This window comes from Monodon monoceros, unplaced genomic scaffold (genome assembly GCF_005190385.1).
Source record: "Monodon monoceros isolate NGI ecotype Baffin Bay Population unplaced genomic scaffold, NGI_Narwhal_1 Super_Scaffold_13, whole genome shotgun sequence".
Lineage (NCBI taxonomy): Eukaryota > Metazoa > Chordata > Mammalia > Artiodactyla > Monodontidae > Monodon > Monodon monoceros.
The window spans coordinates 52166237-52186199 of NW_021703769.1; the positions used below are offsets into that span (position 1 = coordinate 52166237).

General features: G+C 51.2%; 1 protein-coding gene across 1 annotated transcript in view; it reads left to right on the forward strand.

Moving 5' to 3' along the window:
* The window catches only part of CUNH16orf96 (chromosome unknown C16orf96 homolog), a 37362-nt gene extending 20467 nt beyond the window's left edge, over window positions 1-16895 (forward strand). Inside the window, 10 exon segments of the mRNA XM_029220844.1 lie at window positions 145-219; window positions 1233-1397; window positions 6398-6516; window positions 7226-7288; window positions 9542-9638; window positions 10761-10943; window positions 11038-11140; window positions 15775-15859; window positions 16677-16723; window positions 16726-16895. Of these exon segments, the coding sequence (XP_029076677.1) occupies window positions 145-219; window positions 1233-1397; window positions 6398-6516; window positions 7226-7288; window positions 9542-9638; window positions 10761-10943; window positions 11038-11140; window positions 15775-15859; window positions 16677-16723; window positions 16726-16895 (1107 nt within the window).
* The last annotated feature ends 3068 nt before the right edge of the window (window positions 16896-19963 follow it).

Genomic DNA, 19963 nt, shown 5'->3' on the forward strand with positions numbered 1-19963 from the left:
GCACCTGGAGCCCAAGCCTTCCAATGTGCCACCCGCCTGCTGTCCACCTGGCCCCATTGTCCCTTCCTAGGGTGGACGTGGGAGGTAGAGGCTATCCTCAGGACTTCCGAGGATAGCTGACATGCCCTCTGCTTCTGTTCTTAGGTTGTCCATTCTCAGATTAAAAACCTAGAAATGTACAAGGCAGACAAAAGTGCGATGGAGCAGGAGCTGAAAGAGGTGAGTGAGCAGAGATTCCTCTCCCTACCCCCTCCCCTATCCTGAGCCCAGCTTTCCCACCAGGATAATGGAATCATCCAGCCAAGACAAAGGCAGGCAGACTTCCGGAGTCTCCTTCCACCTTTATCATATAGAAAGTTTGGGGGAAGTTCTCAAAAGTTGTTCCATCAAGTCCTATTTTCAGTTAACTCAGGATTAGTGACAATTTTTTAAAATTGAAGTATAGTCGATTTACAATGTTATGTTAATTACTGTTGTACAGTAAAGTGATTCAGTTATACATATACATTCTTTTTTTAACATTGTTTTCCATTATAGTTTATCATAGGATATTGAATATAGTTCTCTGTGCTATACAGTAGGACCTTCTTGTTTATCCATCCTATATATAATAGTTACATCCCATTCCATCCATCCCCCAACCCCCTCCCCCTTCGCAACCACTAGTCTGTTCTCTATGTCCATGATTCTGTTTCTGTTTCATATATAGGTTCATTTGTGTCATATTTTAGATTCCACATATAAGTGATATCATATGGTATTTGTCTTTCTCTTTCTGACTTCACTTACTATGATAATCTCTAGTTGCATCCATGTTGCGCTGCAAATGGCATTATTTTGTTCTTTTTAATGCTGAGCAATATTCCATTGTATATATGTACCACATCTTCTTTATCCATTCATCTGTTGATGGACATTTAGGTTGTTTCCATGTCTTGGCTATTGTGAGTAGTGCTGCTATGAACATAGAGTGCATGTATCTTTTTGAATTAGAGTTTGTGACAATTTATGTGAATTTAAAAACCATGCCCCAACTTCTCCATCACAGAAAACCTTTGCTTCAATCTAATGGTTGTGTTTGAGCCAACAGAGACCCCAAGGTTGAATTTAAGCCAAGGCTGGGTATCTAGGGTCCCAAACTAGAAAAACTGACCAAAGTGGTCTGATCTCCCCCAGCCTCTTCCTGCTCCCACCCCAGCAGCCCTGCCTCCCTGAGTCCCATCTCTCTCTAGAAAGCCGACAGGCGCTCCCTGGCAGGCAAGGGAAGCCGGGCTGACCTGGACGCAGTGACGATGGAGCTGAATGAGACAATTCAGGGCATGCTTTTCAGGGTTATGGCCAATGAGGATGACTGGAAGAAGACTGTGGAGCAGCTGGACAAAGACCTACGCACCAAGGTGAGGACCCCTGTATTAGTCACCACCTTCTGCGTAACAAACTACCCTGAAATTTAGTCCCTTAAGACAGCAAACGTTCAGAGTTTCTGAGGGTTAAGAATTTGGGAACAGCTTAGCTGAGTAGCTCAGGGTCTCCCACGAGGCTGTAGTCAGGATGTCATCCAGGGCTGCTGTCATATGAAGGCTTGACTGGAGCTGGAAGAGCTGCTTCCAAGATGGCGCCTTCACATGGCTGTGGGCAAGACTCCTCACTTCCTTATCACACGGATCCTCCTTGGGGCTGCTTGACTGGCCTCACAACATGGCAGCCAGTGGGCCACCCAGAGCACATGGTCCAAGAGAGCAAGACAGAAGCTGCAACATCTTTGATGACTTAGCCACAGAAGTCACACTCCATCATTTCTGTAGTATCCTGTTGGTTACACAGGTCAGCCCTGTTCAGTGCGAGAGGGGACCATATGGGGGTGTGAATACCAAGAGGTATAGTTGTGGAGCATCTTGGAGGCTGACCACCATAACGCAAGCAAAGGGACATGGCGGGCAGAGGGGGTGTCCTGCTGGTCATTCGTTTATTCATCATTTAATGATCACCTGTGTTGAGCCAGACCCTGGGGAAATGTTGATAAGAAGTCATAGCCTTAATGTGTACCATCCAATAGAGAGACAGGAACAGTCAGGCCAGCCATTTCAGTGTTGTGTGGTTACTGCAGCTGGGGTGGCTGGTAAGGACAAAAGAGCTTGGGTTTAGAATCAGGCAGCTCTGGGTCCGAGTTGCAGCCCCACCATGATTGGCAGTATGCCTTGAGTTATAGAACCTCTTCGAGCCTCAGTTTTTTCATCTGTAAAATGAGGATTTATTCACTCATCATCCACCTATTGGGTACCTCTGATGCTGGTTAGCGAGGATATGACGATAAGCAAAACAGATATGGAACACACTTGTCATAGAAATCATACAAATCAATGCAGGATTACAGCCGGGGTAACTCAGTTATCTACAGAACAACTGACCTGTTTTTCTTCCATAATTCAATGGCAGGGTGAAAAAAAGTAGGACAGAGACTGTTCTAGATTAAGAGAGTCTCAAGGCGCACAACAACCAAATGCAACACACGAGGAGACTTACTTTGTTTCCTGGTTCAGTTGCTCCAACTCTGAAAATGGGCTGGGAATTAGATCAACGTCAAGAATGACTGCTCATTATGTTAGATGGGATAATGGTATTGCAGGCATGTAAGAAAATTAACTAAAATATTTGAGTGAAATGTTATGATTTCTGTAACTTTTTAAAAAAACACTCCATCAATTCCCTGGCAGTCCAGTGGTTAGGAGTCTGTGCTTCCACTGCAGGGGGCACGGGTTCGATCCCTGGTTGGGGAACTAAGATCCTACAAGCTGCATGGCATGGAAAAAAAAAAGAAAAGAAACAAAGAAAAAAAGGCAAATGTAGCAACATGTTAATAATGATTAAATCTACATGGTGGGTATATCAGGGTTCATGATTCTAGTCTTTTCTCCTCTCTATGTGTCTGAATTTTTTTCCTGATTGAAAGCTTTTTTGTTGTTTGTTGGTTGAAATGATCCTATCCTCATTGCTCTTCTTTTCTTTGTGTATTTTAATTGTGGTAAAATTCACACGACATAAAATTAACCATTAACTATTATAAAGTGACTAATTCTGTGGCATTTGTTAAATTCACAATGTTGTGTGGGCACCATTTCTATCTAGTTCCAGAGCATTTCCATCCCCCTAAAGGAAACCCCAGGTCCATCAAGCAGTCACTCCTCATTCCCCCCTCCCCCAGCCCCTGGCAACCACTAATCTACTCTCTGTCTCTGGATTACCCTATTTTGGACATTTCATATAAATGAATCACAGTATGTGACCTTTTGTGTCTGGCTTCTTGCACTCAGCATCATGTTTTCAAGGTTTATTCATGTTGTAACATGAACCAGAACTTCTTTTCTTTTCTTTTCTTTTTTTAATTTTTTTGGCCACACTGCATGGCGTGTGGGATCTTAGTTCTCCAGTCAGGGATTGAACCTGTGCCCCCTGCATTGGAAGGCAGAGTCTTAACCACTGGACCACCAGGGAAGTCCCAGAACTTCATTTCTTTCTAGGCTGAATAATATTCCGTCAAATGGATAGACCACATTTTGTTTGTTTGTTCTTTGTTGATGGACACTTGGGTTATTTCCACCTTTTGAATAATGCTGCTATGAGCATTCACATACAAATTTCTGTTTGAACACCTGTTTTCAGCTACTTTGGGTAGATACCCAGGAGTGGAATTGCTGGGTCGTATGGTAATTCTGTGTTTAAGTTTTTGTGGGGGTGATATATAGTGATGTCTGCAACTAACTCTCAAATGGCTCAGAAAAAAACAAAAACACACATACATATGTATAGAAAAAGAAAACATGACAAAATGTTAAAAATTGGTGAATTTCAGTGGATATAGGAGTGTCCTTTGGACTATTCTTGCAACTTTTCTGTAGGTTTAAAAGTTTTTGAGGGGGGGCTTCCCTGGTGGCACAGTAGTTAAGAATCCACCTGCCAATGCAGGGGACACGGGTTTGATCCCTGGTCCAGGAAGATCCCATGTGCCGCGGAGCAACTAAGCCCGTGTGCCACAACTACTGAGCCTGCGCTCTAGAGCCCGCGAGCCACAGCTACTGAAGCCTGCGTGGCTAGAGCCCGTGCTCCACAACAAGAGAAGCCACTGCAATAAGAGGCCCGCGCACCACAACGAAGAGTAGCCCCCCCTTGCCACAACTAGAGAAAGCCCGTGTGCAGCAACGAAGACCCAATGCAGCCAAAAATAGATAAATAAAATAAATAAATTAAAAAAAAAGTTTTTGAGGAACTTCCCTGGTGGTCCACTGGTTAAGAATCCGCCTTCCAATGCAGGGGACGCGGGTTCAATCCCTGGTCTGGGAACTAAGGTCCCACATGCCACGGGGCAACTAAGCCTGTGTGCCACAAATACTGAGCCTGCATGCCACAACTAGAGAGCTCACATGCTGCAGCTACAGAGCCCGTGTGCTCTGGAGCCCATGTGCCACAACTACAGAGAAGTCCGCATGCCACAATGAAGAGCCCATGCCCTGCAACAAAAGATCCCTCATGCTGCAACTAAGACCCAACGCAGCCAAAAATAAATAATTTTTTTTGAGTTTTTTTAAGTTTAGAATGTTGGGGAAAAGAATCTTCTTGGTATGCCATGCACTTCCTGTAGTGTTTGATTAGCAGGTAAGTCGATGCTGGCAGGTGATCCCTTCCGGAGTGAAGATTCGTCAGGGCCCAGCGGTGCTAGCCCAGCTGATACCACCAGTGTAAACGTATATTCTCCCCTTATAAGCAACAAGTAATTTGGGGGTGACTCTCTGTCACTCTGGGAATGGCCATTGCCTCGTTGGCCATTCTCCTGGTATTGATAGTTTCCTCCTAAGTTAAGGATTGTTGCCTGAACCCATTATTTCATTAAGGGTTACAAAATGGTGATTTTCCTAATCCTAGCATTGCTTCTATATCAGCTAGAAATCTGTAAAGAAGAGCTTTCCCTCATCAACTTGAGCTGATAACCCTGAAATAGGGTTCTTGCAGGAAAGACAGATAATGGTGAATTATTTCCTTTAATTACCGGTTTTCAGGGTAAAATATTGGTGCGGTAGCCACCTCCCATACATGGCGGCAAATGAGGGTTTCTATTTTTTTTCTTTTTTGTGGGTGTCACTATGAATCATGAGTTTTTAAATATTCACTTTGTTCAATCAGTTAAGTTACTGTTTTGTCGCTCACATGGTCTCATCTTAGGCTTGCAAGCTGACCCCTGAGCCCCTTGACGTGACCCTGTGTCTTGGATAGCTGTCCTGCTTTCTTATGACAAGATGTTCCAGGCTCATCTTCTACATTCCCTTCCTCAGACCTGAATCAGCCATTTCTCTGTGGAGTCTTGGTGCCTTTGGGGGGAATGGTGTTTAGGGACCAAAATCTGGGCACTGGAAGGAACACTTTAAAAATTCAAAATTCCCGCCATGGAAAAGAGTCTGGCAGTTTCTTAAAAGTTAGGCATAGAGTTGCCATACGACCCAGCACTCCCACTCCTAGGTAGATACCCAAGAGAAATGAAAACAGCCCACAAAAAAAACTTGCACACCAATGTTCACAGCAGCATTTTCCACAATAGCTAAAAGGTGGAAACAACCCAAATGTCCATCAACAGATGAATGGATAAACACAATGTGGTATATCCATATAATGAACATTATTCAGCCATAAAAAGGAATGAAGTACAGCTACACACTACAACATGGATGAACCTTGAAAACATGATGCTGAATGAAAGAACCCAGACACAAAAGGACACAGATTGTGTGGTTCCATTTATCTGGAGTGTCCAGAATAGACATATAGACAAATCCATAGAGACAGAAAGACAAATAGACAAATCCATAGAGACACAAAGTAGATTAGTGGTTGCCTACGCCTGGGGGTTTGGGATGAAAAGAAAGGTGACTGCTAAGGGGTATGAGATTTCTTTTGCGATGATGAAAACATTTTAAAACTGATTGTGGTGATGGTTGCACAGCTCTGTGAATGTACTAAAAGCCGTTGAATATACACTTTACACTCATTAAATAGGTGTTGAATGCGTGAAGGTCAGGTGTCTTGGAACCATCAGGAGAATGTTTCTCGGGCCTGCACTCAGAATAGCAGTGGGGTTGGTTTGTCTTTTGGAGGCAGTAACTGATGGTGTTTCCTTGCCTTGGCTGCCGGGAAGCTCACTTTGCAGCTCCCCTCCAGGAAGAGCATGCATTACGGGTCTGAGCCTTAACCCAAGCGTTGTCATTTTCCCTTTCCTTCACCACTTCACTTTTCTTGATTAATCTTGTTACACTCTACATAACTTTGCAAGTTGCTGCAAATCCTTTTCTGGAGCAAGGCAGAGTGTGAATTAATTGACTAAAGTCTCTTTTCTTCCTTTGGCTGTTCACAGCTGGTTCCCAGTGATTTGGACTATCTGAAGAAAGACATGGGTGAGGTCTGGAAAGTAGTCAGGAAGCTGCTGATTGAAGGCTTCTGGTTTGACCCCGACAGTGCTGCCGGCTTTAGGAAGTGAGCCTCTCCCGGATAGGGGTGCAGCTCCCAGAGGCTAGGAGTCTCTCTTTCCAGAGAGGAAACAAGAGGGGTATCCCAGTGGATTCTGAACTCTGGGAGGAAGGATTTCAGACCTGTGGACCCAGAGAGAGGGGGCGGGGCTTCCCAGCTGCTGGGTTGGGCGATGGGGCTGCGAGCACCCAGGGGCTCAGAGGTGGGCAGGCCTGCCCTTGTGTGCAGAGGGGGCTCCAGGTGCTCATGTGAAGAAACCTAGGCTCAGAGAGGGAAGGGGCTCCCCAGAGGGAACCTGGGCAGATCTGGGACTAGAGCCAGGCCCCCACCCCCTCCAGACAGAGCTCCAGGCAGAGGGACTTGATGTTCCTGGGGGGGCTCCTGTCCTCAGATCACCCCTCATGCTCCCAAATGTCCACTGTGAAGAGTAGCTTTCCCTGGTTTTAAAGACCTCCTTTGTGTTTGGGGCAAGGAGAGAAACTAAACACGCTTTTACGCCTGCTGCTGCCCCAAGTGGCCGCACATGGGGGTCAGCAGGGGCCAGTAGAGCTGAGCTGAGCGCAGGGGCTGGGCCAGTGGGTGTAGGATGTGGGGGAAGCCCTGGCCCTGAGGCACAGATGGACCTGCAGCCTCCGCCGCAAGCACTGCCTGGGGCAGGCGTGGCCTTGTAGGGCCTGGCTTGGCGCAGCAGCTGACGGAGCTGGGTGTCTTCCAGGAAACTGTTTGAGCAGGTGAAATGTATCTCCGGCCACCGGCCCGTGAAGATGATGACCAGCCCGTGAGTACCGCCGGGGATCATCTGTGACGTGTACATCCGTGTACACCGTTCTATACACATCATTTCATTAGCCTCCGACCTGGGCAAGGTGCTAGCATCCCTCCCTTCACCAGCCCTGTCTGGTGCCTGCTGTGTCCAGGGGCAGGGTCAACTCCAAAAGGAAAAGGATGAAAGGAAACTCTGGGGAAAAGCTGAACTTTGTGGGACTTCCTTGCACATATTTTTATAGTCTAATACTTTTGTTTATTTATCAAGGTGAAATTCACTTATAAAATCAACCATTTTAAAGTGAACAGTTCAGTGGGATTTAGTGCACATTCACCTCTAATTCAAAAATATTTCCATCTCCCCCAGGAAATCCTGACCCGTCAGCACTTACTCCCATTCCCCTCCCCCAGCCCCTGACAACCACCAATCTACTCACTCTCTCTACGGATCGGCCTGTTCTAGACGTTTCGTATAAATGGAATCATACAATATGTGGCCTTGTGTGTCTGGCTTCTTTCACTGAGCATGATGTTTTCAAGGTTCATTTGCATTGTAGCCTGTGTCAGTGATTCATTCCATTTTATGGCTGAATAATATCCCACTGTGTGGACACACCTAGGATCTTGCAGTGCCCATGGCCTCTGCGCTGCTAGGCTGTTCCTGGTGACCCATGAAGCTCACCACCCCACACCTGGCCATGTTGGGAGATACAGCCAGAATTTTTCTTTCAAAATCGCAGCATTATTTATAATATTTTTATTGAAGTGTAGTCGATTTACAATGTTGTGTTAGTTTCAGGTGTACAGCAAAGTGATTCAGATATATATATATATATATATATATATATATATATATATACACACACACACTTTTTCAGATTATTTTCCTTTATAGGTTATTACAAGTTATTGAGTAGAGTTCCCTGTGCTATACAGTAGGTCCTTGTTGGTTATCTGTTTTATATATAGTGGTGTGTATATGTTAATCCCAAACTCCTAATTTATCCCTCCCTGCCCCATATTTTTTTTTTTCAAAAAAAGAGGAAAGGAAACAACCTGAAGTGGTGAGTGAGTCACGGTACGTTCACATCAGCCATTAAGGCAAGTCGTAGAGGAAGGCCTTATGTAGAACCTTCTGAGATGTGGGGGGGTATGTTCCATAGCTGTGCTGTCCAGTGAAGTAGCCACTGGCCACATTTGACTGTGGAGCACTTGAAAGATGGCTAATGAGACAGAAAAACTGAATTTTAAATTTTATTTAAATTTAGTTAATATGGGGAATTCCCTGGTGGTCCATTGGTTAGTACTCTGTGCTTCCACTGCAGGGGGCACGGGTTCTATTCCTGGTTGGGGAACTAAGATCCCACATGCCACATGGCATGGCCAAAAATAAATAATAAAAATTTAAAAATAAATCTAGTTAATTTAAATAGCCACATGTGGCCAGTGGCTGCCATATTGGATGGCACAGTCACAAAAGAATGTTTAATGACCTGGAAAAACGTTTGCAGTAACTTAAATGAGAAAAACAAGTAGGATGTGTGTTATGATCCTATTTTTGTTAAAAAAAAAAAACATAAACATGGAAAAATACTGGAAGGACACATATCAAAATATTTGATTACAGTGGTTACAGTGATTTCTTTGTGTTTTTCTATACTTTCTAAAATGCTGACAACATGCATGACTTTAAATTTTTATTGAGGCTTAACATGCATACAGTAAAGTATGTAAACGTTTGTTTTACAACTTGATGGGTTTTAACATGTGTACACACCTTGGTAACCACCACTCAGATCAAGAAGTAGAACAGTTCCAGCTCCTCAGAAGGCTGATGTTTTACTATTTTTATTTCTTGTACTGAGGTCAGATACACATAATATAAATTAACCATTTTAAAGTTAACAGTTCGGGGCATTTAGTACATTGACAATATTGTGCCGCCACCACCTCGGACAGTCTAGTGCCAGAACCTTTCCACCCACCGGAAGGAAACCCCGTGCCCATAAGCAATCATTCCCCATCCCCCTCCACCCACCCCTGCCAACCTCCAACCTGCATCCCACTTCTAGGACTCACGTGTTCGGGGGTTTTCCTTTCATTATCAGAACAGCTGTTCTTTATGATTTATGAAGAGGATGGTGGCCCCATGCTGTGGATCTTTCTAGAGGTAAGGCTGTGTTTGAGGGCGAGCTTCCTGGGAGAGGTGGAAGCTGGGCCCTCTGCTGGCCACATGCGCCTCCGACTTAGCTCTTGTCCTCCACAGGCAACTCATCACCATCCGCAGTGCCCGCCTGCTGTCGCGGCTGTGGCTGGCCAGCGCCAACAGCTACGAGTACCTGCGGCGGCAACAGGTGAGGTGAGCAGATGGGGGTCCAGGCGCCAACAGAGACGCAAACTCCAGTTCCATGATGCAAAGGCTGTCCGGGGCATTGTAGCCGTCTGCAGGGGAGCCGTCCTGGGTGGTGGGGCTGCAGACGGGCACGTGAGGTGCTCATGGGGAGAGGAACGGACAGGTTATTGGGCATCTGTCATGGGCCAAGAACTGTTAAGGGAGGGAGCTCACACCCCCCATTTAAAGCTCACACCCCCCTGTGAGCTAGGGTTGATGGGCCTGCTTCCAGCTGGAAGAAGTGACTCATGACCCTGGGTCCTCTGTGGGGCTTGCTGCGGCCGGGCAGGCACTGTGCCAACCTCTGTGACAGACCTGACCTCGTTGAATCCTTACACATTATCTCTGAGGTCATTCTGCTATCATCCCATTTCACAGTTGAAACCGAGGCTCAAAGAGCTTGAGCAACCCACCCGAGGTCTCACAGCTAGTGAGTGGCAGGCTCTGGCACCTAAACCTGCAGGTTTCCTCTGCCCACGGCTAGCTCCCTGGGCCCCAGCCCTGCCCCTCATCCCCTGACACCCCCCAGCTTCATGGGTGCTTCTGGCTCCCAGGCCCCCAGGCCCGAGGGTACGTCTGGCCAGGTGGGGAGTGATGGCTGAATAGCAGCCACAGCCACATGAAGGGGAGGGACATGGGGCCATGTGGCTGGTGCCCCCACCCTCACTCGCCTGACTCCCTCTTGGGATGAGAGGTTAAGAGGGACTTTCCTGGCGGTCCAGTGGTTAAGACTCTGCGCTTCCACTGCAGGGGGCGCCGGTTTGATCCCTGGTCAGGGAACTAAGATCCCACATGCCGCTCAGCGTGGCCAAAAAAAAAAAAGAAAGAGGTTAAGAGCCTGCATTTGACAAGCCAGACCAGGGCTCCAGGTCTGGGAGAACATGGGTCTCAATTGCCCTCTGCCCCGACGGTGCCTGTCTGTACCCACACACCAGGCCCCAGGCCTGCCCGGCTGCATTACCCAAGTTGAAGCTGGAAGAAATTCCAGTCTTCCCTCGCTACTGGCCAGGCCCTCGGACCCAACCTGAGGCTCCTCTGGGGCGGAGGGGTCTCCAAGTGGCTGCTGACCCCCCTGCCCTGCCCCGGGGAACAGCAGCAGCTGCAGAAGCTCCAGAACCTTGCAGCCCTGGAGGGGAGCCTGGACTCGCTGGGCTCCCAGCAGGACTGGGGTGATGGCCCCGGAAATGATGCCAACCTTGATTTCAAATCATGTAACTTGTCGACAATCTACCCCTACAGGGACCCTGAGTTGTTGGACTATGATTCCATGAGTCAGGCTGCAGCCTCTGGCGGTGGGCAGCCCTGGGGTGAGCCAGGCCCTGCTACCTCTGTGAACACTCCCTTACCCGGGGCCCCGGGCCGCCCAACAGGCCGAGGTGGACATCCTGGGAGTGGACGGGATCCTGTACAAGGGCCGAATGAACAGCAAGGACAGGGCGCGGCCTCTGACCGACACAGAGAAGGAGCTGGCAGGTGAGGAGCATCAGGCCTTCTTGGGCACCCCTGACCCGTGCCCTGCCTTTGCTGGGCATTGTGAGGCCCAGTGTGATGCAGGTGGGGCCCAGAGCCGGCAACATCCGAGACTGGGGGCTCCTCACACAGCCACTCGCAAACATGGGATCCTGCTCTATGCCAGGCACTGTACTGGGACAGCTTGTGACAAGGGATGCTGGGGAGGGGTACTGGATGGCCTCCCCAAAGAAGAATGCTGGGTGGTGATGGGAGAGTTGTGACAAGGGACACTGGTTCAAGGAGGAGGTCCTAGACTGCTGTCCTGAGGCCTCTGAAAAGGGAATAAGGCTTAGCTGGATAAAGGGATCAGGTGGGAGGAGAGTGATCTGGGGGAAGGGAATAGCAGTGCAAAGGCCCTGTGGTGGGTGGAAGGCAGGCACACTTAGGAACTCGGGAAGGTGAGTCTACCTGGAGTGGGAAGATCGGGCTGGGGTTGAGCATGATGAGGAGGACGCCAGGACAGACTGGAGGCCTGTGTCCTAATTGTCACGGGTTGGGGAGGGTTGGGCCAGAGGGAGACATGGAATGAATTGCTCTGGTTACTGCAGTGTCGAGGCCCTGGCTCCAGCTGGCTCCAACCAGGGACCCCGGGACTCAGCTCCTGCCCTGGGCCAGCAATACCTTCTCTGCCTGCCCCTTTGAGGTTACCCTGCTCTGGGAAGAGGGGTTCCACACACTGCCCTACTGGGGCTGGTTCAGGAGCCACAAAGTGGTCAGCGGGTTAAATTCCGCCCATGGTGTCCCTCCTCACCCCACTTTGCCTCCATTGACTTGAGAACAACCACCAGACCCCTAAGCAAAGGAAAGGAGACTCTTTTCCTGGGTGTGCTGGACAGAGAGGACAGCACCCTGCTTTAGTGTCCGGGGGCTGCAACAAATGACCACCAATTGGGCGGCTTAAGACAATAGAAATTAACTCTCACAGTACAGGAGGCCAGAAATCCAAAATCAAGGTGTTGGCAGGGCCGTGCTCCCTCTGAAGGCCCTAGTGGAGGATCCTTTCTGCCTCTTCCAGCTTCTGGGAGCTCCAGGCATTTCTGGGTTTGTGGCTGCATCACCCCCGTCTCTGCCTCCTTCTTCGTGTGGCTTCTCCCTGTGTCTTCTTCTCTTCTGTCTCTTAACTCAGATGCCCTCATCTGAAGATCCTTCACTTAATTACATCTGCAGAGACCTTTTCTTTAAACAAGGTCACATTCACAGGTTCCAGGGGGACACATCTTTTGGGCAGCTGCCATTCAACCCACTACAGGCCCCTGCCCTGGTCCAGGGGGCAGGTCACCATCTTGAACCCTGCATTCCCCCTGGGGCACAGATGTGGCCCTTACAGTGTTAATGGCTCCACCTGGACGATGCCCCCGGACACAGATGCTGTCGAGAAGAAACTCAGGCTGGGCCCCTGGGATCACCAGGCAGGATAACAGCAATGGTGGCCAATATTTAATGAGCTCAACTTCTTGCCAGGCCCTGCACTGCCTCCTCTCACCCTGCACCAGCTGGTGACGCATTACACAAATGAGCGGGTGAGGGTCTCTTGCCAGGAGCCCACCCTTGGTGGAGGGGTCAGGGTCATCTACAGACCCGCCCTTGGTCTCCAGTCATCCATCGGATGGCGTCCCCACCCAGCTCCCCAGGGCTGTCATCAAGAGCAAGGGGCTCTTCTCCCCAGGGCTTGTTTGTTCTCCAGACCCATGCAGCCAAAGCAGGAGTAGATCAGGATGCCTCAATTGCTTTATCCTGCTTGGGGGCCACAAAGTCTAACTAGAAATTGGAATCAATTCGAAACCCACCTGTGGCTGGATCTTTTGACCAGTTTGTCTTATTGCTCATTTTTTTACTCAAAAGAAAATTCTAATCCAAAACACACTCAATATCTAAACCTAAACTAGCTGATGTGAGCCCCCCTCCCAGGTCCAGCCTGATCCCAGATGCATCCATCCATCCTTTGCCCACAGGGCCACCAAGGGCCGTCCAGCCAGCCTGTGCCCTCCTGATGCCTGCACAGTAGTCAGGATCTCAGGCCGGGCAGAGGAACCCTTGATCCCTAGTAAGCAGTGCCCGCAGCATGAGGCTGGACTTCCAGAGAGGTCTCAATGGAAGGGGGCTAAGTACAGGCAGGGCTCAGGTAGGCAGAGGCAGCAGGGGAGCAGATGGAGGGGGAGATGCCTCACCAGCCTCACCGTCCTCACCAGCACTGAGTGAATGGTCTCAAACCTGCTCCTGACCAGGCCCCTCCCCCGCTCAGAACCCGGCAGGGTGAGTGTCCTATGGCTGCTGTAACATTACCACAAACAGGGGCTTAAAACTATCCAAGTTTGTTTTATCTTAGTTCTGGAGATCAAATCAGAAGTGAATCTTACAGGGCTAAGATCGAGGTGTCTGCAGGGCTGGTTCCTTCTGAGGCTCAAGGGGAGACTCTGTGTCCTTCCAGAGGCCTCCCACATTCCTTGGCTCGTGGCCCCTTCTGCCATCTTCAAAGTGCATCTCTCTGACCTCAGTGTCTGTCCTCACATCTCCTTCTCTGACTCTGACCCTCTGGCCTCCCCTCATAAGAATCTTGCAATTACATTGGACCCATCCAGTTAATCCAAGATCATTTCCCCATCTCAAGATCCTTAACTTGATAATATTTACAAAGCCCCCTCTGCCATGTGAGGTGACATAGTCACAGGTTCTGGGGATTAGGACAGGGATGTCTTGGGGTGCATTGTCCCCAGAGTCCGATCTCCTTGGCTGGTCTGCAGGGCCCCTTGGCCACTCCCCGCCCCAGCCTCGTCTGCTCCCTGCCTCCAGGCTCCCAGAACTGCTTGCTTGGGCTTCCCTGGTGGCGCAGTGGTTGAGAGTCCGCCTGCTGATGCAGGGGACACGGGTTTGTGCTCCGGTCCGGGAGGATCCCACATGCCGCGGAGCGGCTGGGCCCGTGAGCCATGGCCGCTGAGCCTGCGCGTCCGGAGCCTGTGCTCTGCAACGGGAGAGGCCACAACAGTGAGAGGCCCGTGTACCACAAAAACAAAAAACAAAACAAAACTGCTTGCTTGCTCTCTCAACGATGCAGGCTGTTACCCCCGTCTGAGCCCCTGCATGTGCCATGTGCTCTGCCTGGAATCCCTGGGGAACCTTTCTTATCTGCCAGGGCTCAAATGTCCCCTCCCGTCGGCAAGCTCCCAGCTGCTTGGCTTTTGGCTCTTGCAGAGGTGGGAAAGCCGTGGAGGAGATCGTGGGAGAAGCAGATATTGGGGTCAGGTGGCAAGTTCCGGTTTGGGCCTCTGCATCCAATGTGTCTGTGGGCCTTCAAGGAGAGTGCAGGCTCAGAGCTGGGTTACCAGGCCTCAGTGGGTCTTGGTTTTGAATCTGTATCCCAGGCTCATGTGCTTCACCTTGGAGGGAAGCAGTATGACAGTCTCACTGGTTGGCAGGTCCTACCTCTGGCGCGGGTTCAATCCCTGGTCGGGGAACTAAGATCCCACAAGCCGTGCAGTGTGGCCAAAAGAAAAAAAGATGAAACATGGAAATAAGGGAGAGAATGACTGGGGTCGGGAGGTTGTCCCTGTGGAGCATGTGGTCTGAAGGACTCTCTGAAAATGCAGGTCAGGAGACAGCCAGGGAAGGACACAGTCGTCCAAGCAGAAGGAACCGTCGGGGTCCTGCATGGGAAGGAGCTTCGTGCCCCTGTAATTCGTCCCAGGTGGGAGGCCTGGCCCATCCCCTCCAGACCTGGTGCCCTGCTCAGCCGTCTGCGACCCCCCAACACCACCCCCACCCCCGTCCTTCCTGCATATTCACTCTCATGGCCTCTTTTCCCTGCACTTTCCCACCTCGTACAGCGGTCTCTGGTCCGGATGGCCGGTCATGGTGACTCTTGGCTGGACGGGGAGAAAGGGACGCCTTGGGTTCAAAAGTGAAGGATGGAGCCAGACTCCAAAGGCCACACATATTGTGTGACCCCGCCCCCCCATGATGTGTCCAGAACAGGCAAATTACAGAGACAGAAAACAGATTAGCGGTTGCTGGGTGTTCGGGGGAGGGGTGAATGGGTGTGTGTGTGACTGCCTCATGGGTACAGGTTTCTTTTGGGCGTGATGAAGTATTCTGGAACCAGAAGGAGATGGCAGTTGCAAAGCCTTGTGAATACACTTAATGCCACTGAATTGTTCACTTTGAATGGTTAATTTTATGTGAAGTTTACCTCAGAAAAATGTGCATGCACGGAAGATGAAGGCCAGGAAGGTGGGGTGGGGCACTGTGGTGGCCTGGTCCTGGTGGGAACAGCTGAAGAACTGTCAGGCTGGCCAGCACGTCACCTGTATCTTTTCATGCTAAAATAATGTCTCTCTCCTCCTTGGCCTTGAGTTAGTTTCAAAAAGCCTTTTTCTGACATCTCAGCTTTTAGAAGCGCTAGACTTACGAAGGTGGGGAGGGAGGAAGGGTCTTCCTTGCATGACTGGGTGGGGATTGGGTATGTGAAGAGGCGGCAGGGGGTAGTGGGGCGGGGGGCAGCAGGGCAGGTCCCACCAGAGCGAAAGGGCCTCCAGGGTGGGGCAGAGCCCTGGAAGTGCCCCCCACCAGCTCCTGTCTCTTCCCCTTTCTTTTCCACCAAGTTGTTAAGGTTCCGCATCCCCCAGCTCGAAGCCCATATGAGGGTGCGCGCCCGAGTGCCTTATTTTGTGCCATCTACCTCTGTGAGTACCTGCCCCCCAACTCCCTGGCCCAGCTGGGACTCTTGCAGGGTCTCTGGGCCCCCAGTCCCAGCCTGGGGCTCTCCTACCCCACCTCATCCATATCTCACCTGCCCTGCCCGGACCTGGGCCAGAGAAGATCCCTCGAGTGGCCCCCACCTGGCACCCAGCACCCTGGCCAGGGCCTCCAGCCGTCCTGGGCTCCACCTTTACCCTTCAGCCAGGTTTCCTGGCCCAGGAGCCATCCCTGGGGTCCAAGCCAGGTGTCTGTGCCCTGGGGTCCAGCCGGCTGCAGAGCTGGGATGAGGGAGCCTGTTCATTCCCTCGGGCCTCTCTGTTGAGGGCCCGTGAGCCAAGTTGGGGGCAACTGAGCTCATGACTCCTCTGGTCACATCACCACGTACCAGACATCTGAGAGCACTTTACAGCATACAAAGCACTTCCTACCTTCTCATCTCACCCAGTCCTTATCCCATTAACCAGGATGCTGAGGTGAGCACAGCTAGCCCATTTTAAAGTGGGGGAGCTGAGGCGCACGACCGTGAACTGGGGAATGCAAGAGCTGGGCCAAAGCCCAGATCCTGGACTCCAAGTCCTGTGTCCTCTCGGCTGCCCTGCTCCACTTCTGTGTCCACCTCTGGTTTCATTTATCTTGGGCCGCCCCCCAAACCCAGGAAGTGTCAGGTGCCTGGACTGGGTGAGCAGAGGTGGAGCACTTCCAGTCTTGGGGCTTCTCTTCTCCTTAGTGGAGAAGATGACCCCATCGGGCCAGCCTCTCTCCAGAATATTCCTGGGACACATCATGGGTCTCTCCTGCCCCCCAGCAGCCTGCCCCCCCAAACCAGCATGGGCTCAGCCACCTCAGGCCCCCAGCCGACATGCCAGCTCAGCCTTCGTCTCTGCCTCCCCTGCCACTGCTGCCACAGCTGATGCCATCCCTGCAGGATCCCCAGCCGGCCGCAGGGCCTGCCGGGCACCCAAGGCCTCTGCGCCTTGAGTCCCAAGCCGGCATGCAGTCCGCCAAGGAGCCCACCAAGCTGTGAGCCTGCAGTGCCAGCGTCGCCCCCTCCCCCCAGCAGGTGGAGACCCTGCCCTGAGCCTAGTCTGGGGAAGGTGCAGGGGCCCTGGACTTAGGGGAGGGTCTCCATAAGGAGCTCATTTTGATCCAGTAGCTGTTTTAACTCTCATATAAATATCTGTAACACAATCCTTCTCACGCTATGTTTCATGGAGAACACAGCTTTCTAGATTGAATTTCCCACTAAACCAATTTAATTCCTTGACCAATTTTCAATACAACACAAAGTGGTTTTAAAAACAATCAATTTCCTTTTTATTTTGCTGAAATGATTTTATCAGAATCAGTTCCAATTACAGCTAACGCCACTGTCCATTTTCTTTGGGGACCATTATTTCTACCAGGACCAATTTTCTCATGGGAACCACATTTTATTGCATGCATGGTTTTTTATTGTCTGTTGATTGTTCCCACCAGTAATTACTGTTATGAGTTGGATATTTAAAGAACCTGATTGTTTGTATTTACTTCTGGCTAATCCATGAGGCACTTGGAGCAATGGCCCTGGAATCCTCCAGGACCGCTCTGTCCTGTTTGGCATCTTTCTGCCTCTTTGGTTCCCGCGCTCACTGCCTATGCACTTGGTGGGGGGGGGGGTGTCAAAGCGTCCTGATTTGGGGTTCAGAGCCTGGCCTGCTCACTCCTGCCTGGCGGGTCCTGCAGCCTGGCGTGGTTTCTGCCCCTTGGACGGTTTACTGGTCTCTCCTTCTCCGTTTCGCGTTTTCTCTCTTTCCACCCCCTAGGTTGTCCAGTTGCGCCCTCTACCCTTTCTGTGCTTCTGATACTTCTATCACATTCCACAAAGACTAAAAAAAAAAAAATTTCCCTCTGAATAGTTTTGGGGCATGGCTCCCCCAAACATCCACCAGAGGCTCCTGGAGCGAGTCAGGGAGTAGGGTGGGCAAGCTGCCCGGGGGTCCGCCCTGGGGGAGCCAGGGTGCTGGCATGGAGGAGTGTTCTCTGGACGGGCAGCCAAAGGAGTCCTGGATGCTGCGTGCCTGCCCCTCCCCACCAGTTGTCCCCCAGCCCTGCCTCTCCCTCCCCCTGCTCCTCACCTGCAACCACTCCTGACTTCTCTTTTCTTTCTCCAAGGACTGTGTCCAAATGAGGCCGAGCTCTTCCTGACCCAGGTGACCGACACCGCCTTGGGGGATACTGGCCAGTGCATCTCTGTCCCCACCCCCATATCACAGATGAGTGTTTTTGTCAGCTTCTCCCCAGAATAAAATCTTTCACTTTTCTGATCGTGGATAAGGGTGACTGGCCCCATGCCCTCTGCGAGGGGAGGCCTTGCCAGTCCCACATGGGTGGGTGGACCTGCCAGTCCTTCCTCGGGCCATCAGCCCAGGGTCAGCCTCCGAGAACCACTGTCCAGAACCACCATGGCTGAGTCTCAGCAGAGAATCACAACAAACCGCCCCTCCCCCATCACGTTGGTCGCCCCGTGGCAAAGCGCCCCGTGTGGCCCTGGTCCTGTGTGGTGGGCAGATCACGGGCCTGTGGGAGGGGCAGTGGTGTGACTTGCCCAGGGTCACACAGTGAGGCCTTAGCTCTCCGGCCACCTGCCCAGAAGGCTGTACTTCTTGGGTGGGTGCTGTACACAGGTATGAGGGGTCCAACTTTCAGGAAAAGGAGGTGTGGCCTGGGCTCGGGCAGATGGAGAGGTGGGGGCTTTTAGGGACACGCCCATGCCAGGTGTGGTCAGGCTTGTCTCCTGCACTGCAGCCTTGACATGTGTGGAACCACAGGCATCCAAGCCCTGCTCTTTCAGCCCCTCATAGCTGCCTTCCCAGCCCATTTCTCAGATTTACCAATGGAATCAGTGCTTGTGGGTTCCTGCAGCCCAGGGAGCGAGGAGCAAGACCCAGGTAGGTCACTGTGTAACCATTTTCATACTGACAGGCCTACTGGGTGCTTTGAAAGGTGGGGAACCATGAACCCAACTGCAGCCAGCCAGGAGCCATCTTGAAGATAACAGTTCTATCTCCCGTGGGGGTTGGTAGGGAAGCCAACCTTTGACCTGATCCCAGGTGGGAGGTGCAGGCAGGATCTTTGCCAAGGACAAGGCTTGCCTATTCTAGCCCCACCCCCGGGGGTGGGACCTGCAGGTCTTGGCAGCTGGGAGGGAGGTACTGCACCTACTCCTGGGGCTGCTGCTCAGAAGGGTGGCCCACCCCATCCCAGCAGGGGAAGGTGCTTGGGGAGCAGACAGAACTGGGGATGGGGTCAGTAGAGTGGGAATTTTTGGAGGCCCTGGGTCCAGCTTCCTCTTCTGCAGGGGGGACCACAGCTCCTGGCCTGGGACACAGTGGCAGGGCCAAGCTGGACAAGGAGTAGGGTGACCAACCATCCTGGTCTGCCTGGGAGTGAAGGGGATCCCTGGAACTTTCAGTTTGAAGACCAAGAAGGAATTCCCTGGTGGTCCAGTGGATAGGACTCCGGGCTTTCACTGCCAAGGGCCCAGGTTCGATCCCTGGTTGGGGAACTAAGATCCCACAAACCATGTGGTGCGGCCAAAACAAAACAAACAAAAGACTGAGATGAATCAGTCATGTGGAGAGGGAAGCATGTGGGCTGGCCTGGTATGAGGGGCACGAATGAGATGCCTGCTGCCGAGCAGAGGGTCCTGCCTCGAGGTGCAGCGTGGTGATTACTCTGCACCCCCAAACCCAGCCCCACAACCCACCGATGCAAGTAAAAGGGTCACTGAACATTTTCTTTCTTTCAAAAACCACAAACTCATTAACTCTAAGGTATAAACAACAGCAAACGTGTCCCAAACAAGATGATCTGCCTTGGTAAAAGGCACCACCAGTACCCAAAAGCAGGCCACCAGGAGGCACTGGAGGGAGGACATTCTGTGCAGGGACTTCTTAGGGACACACAGGTCCCCCTGGCACCACCGTCTTGGCTGGCTTGACCCCTGACTTTCCACAGAATTGGGAGCTCTAGGCAGAGACCCTCCACACACACACACACACAACCTCCAGAGAGGGGCTTCTCTTCTCTCTCCCCTTTCTTCCTCTTGCTCAT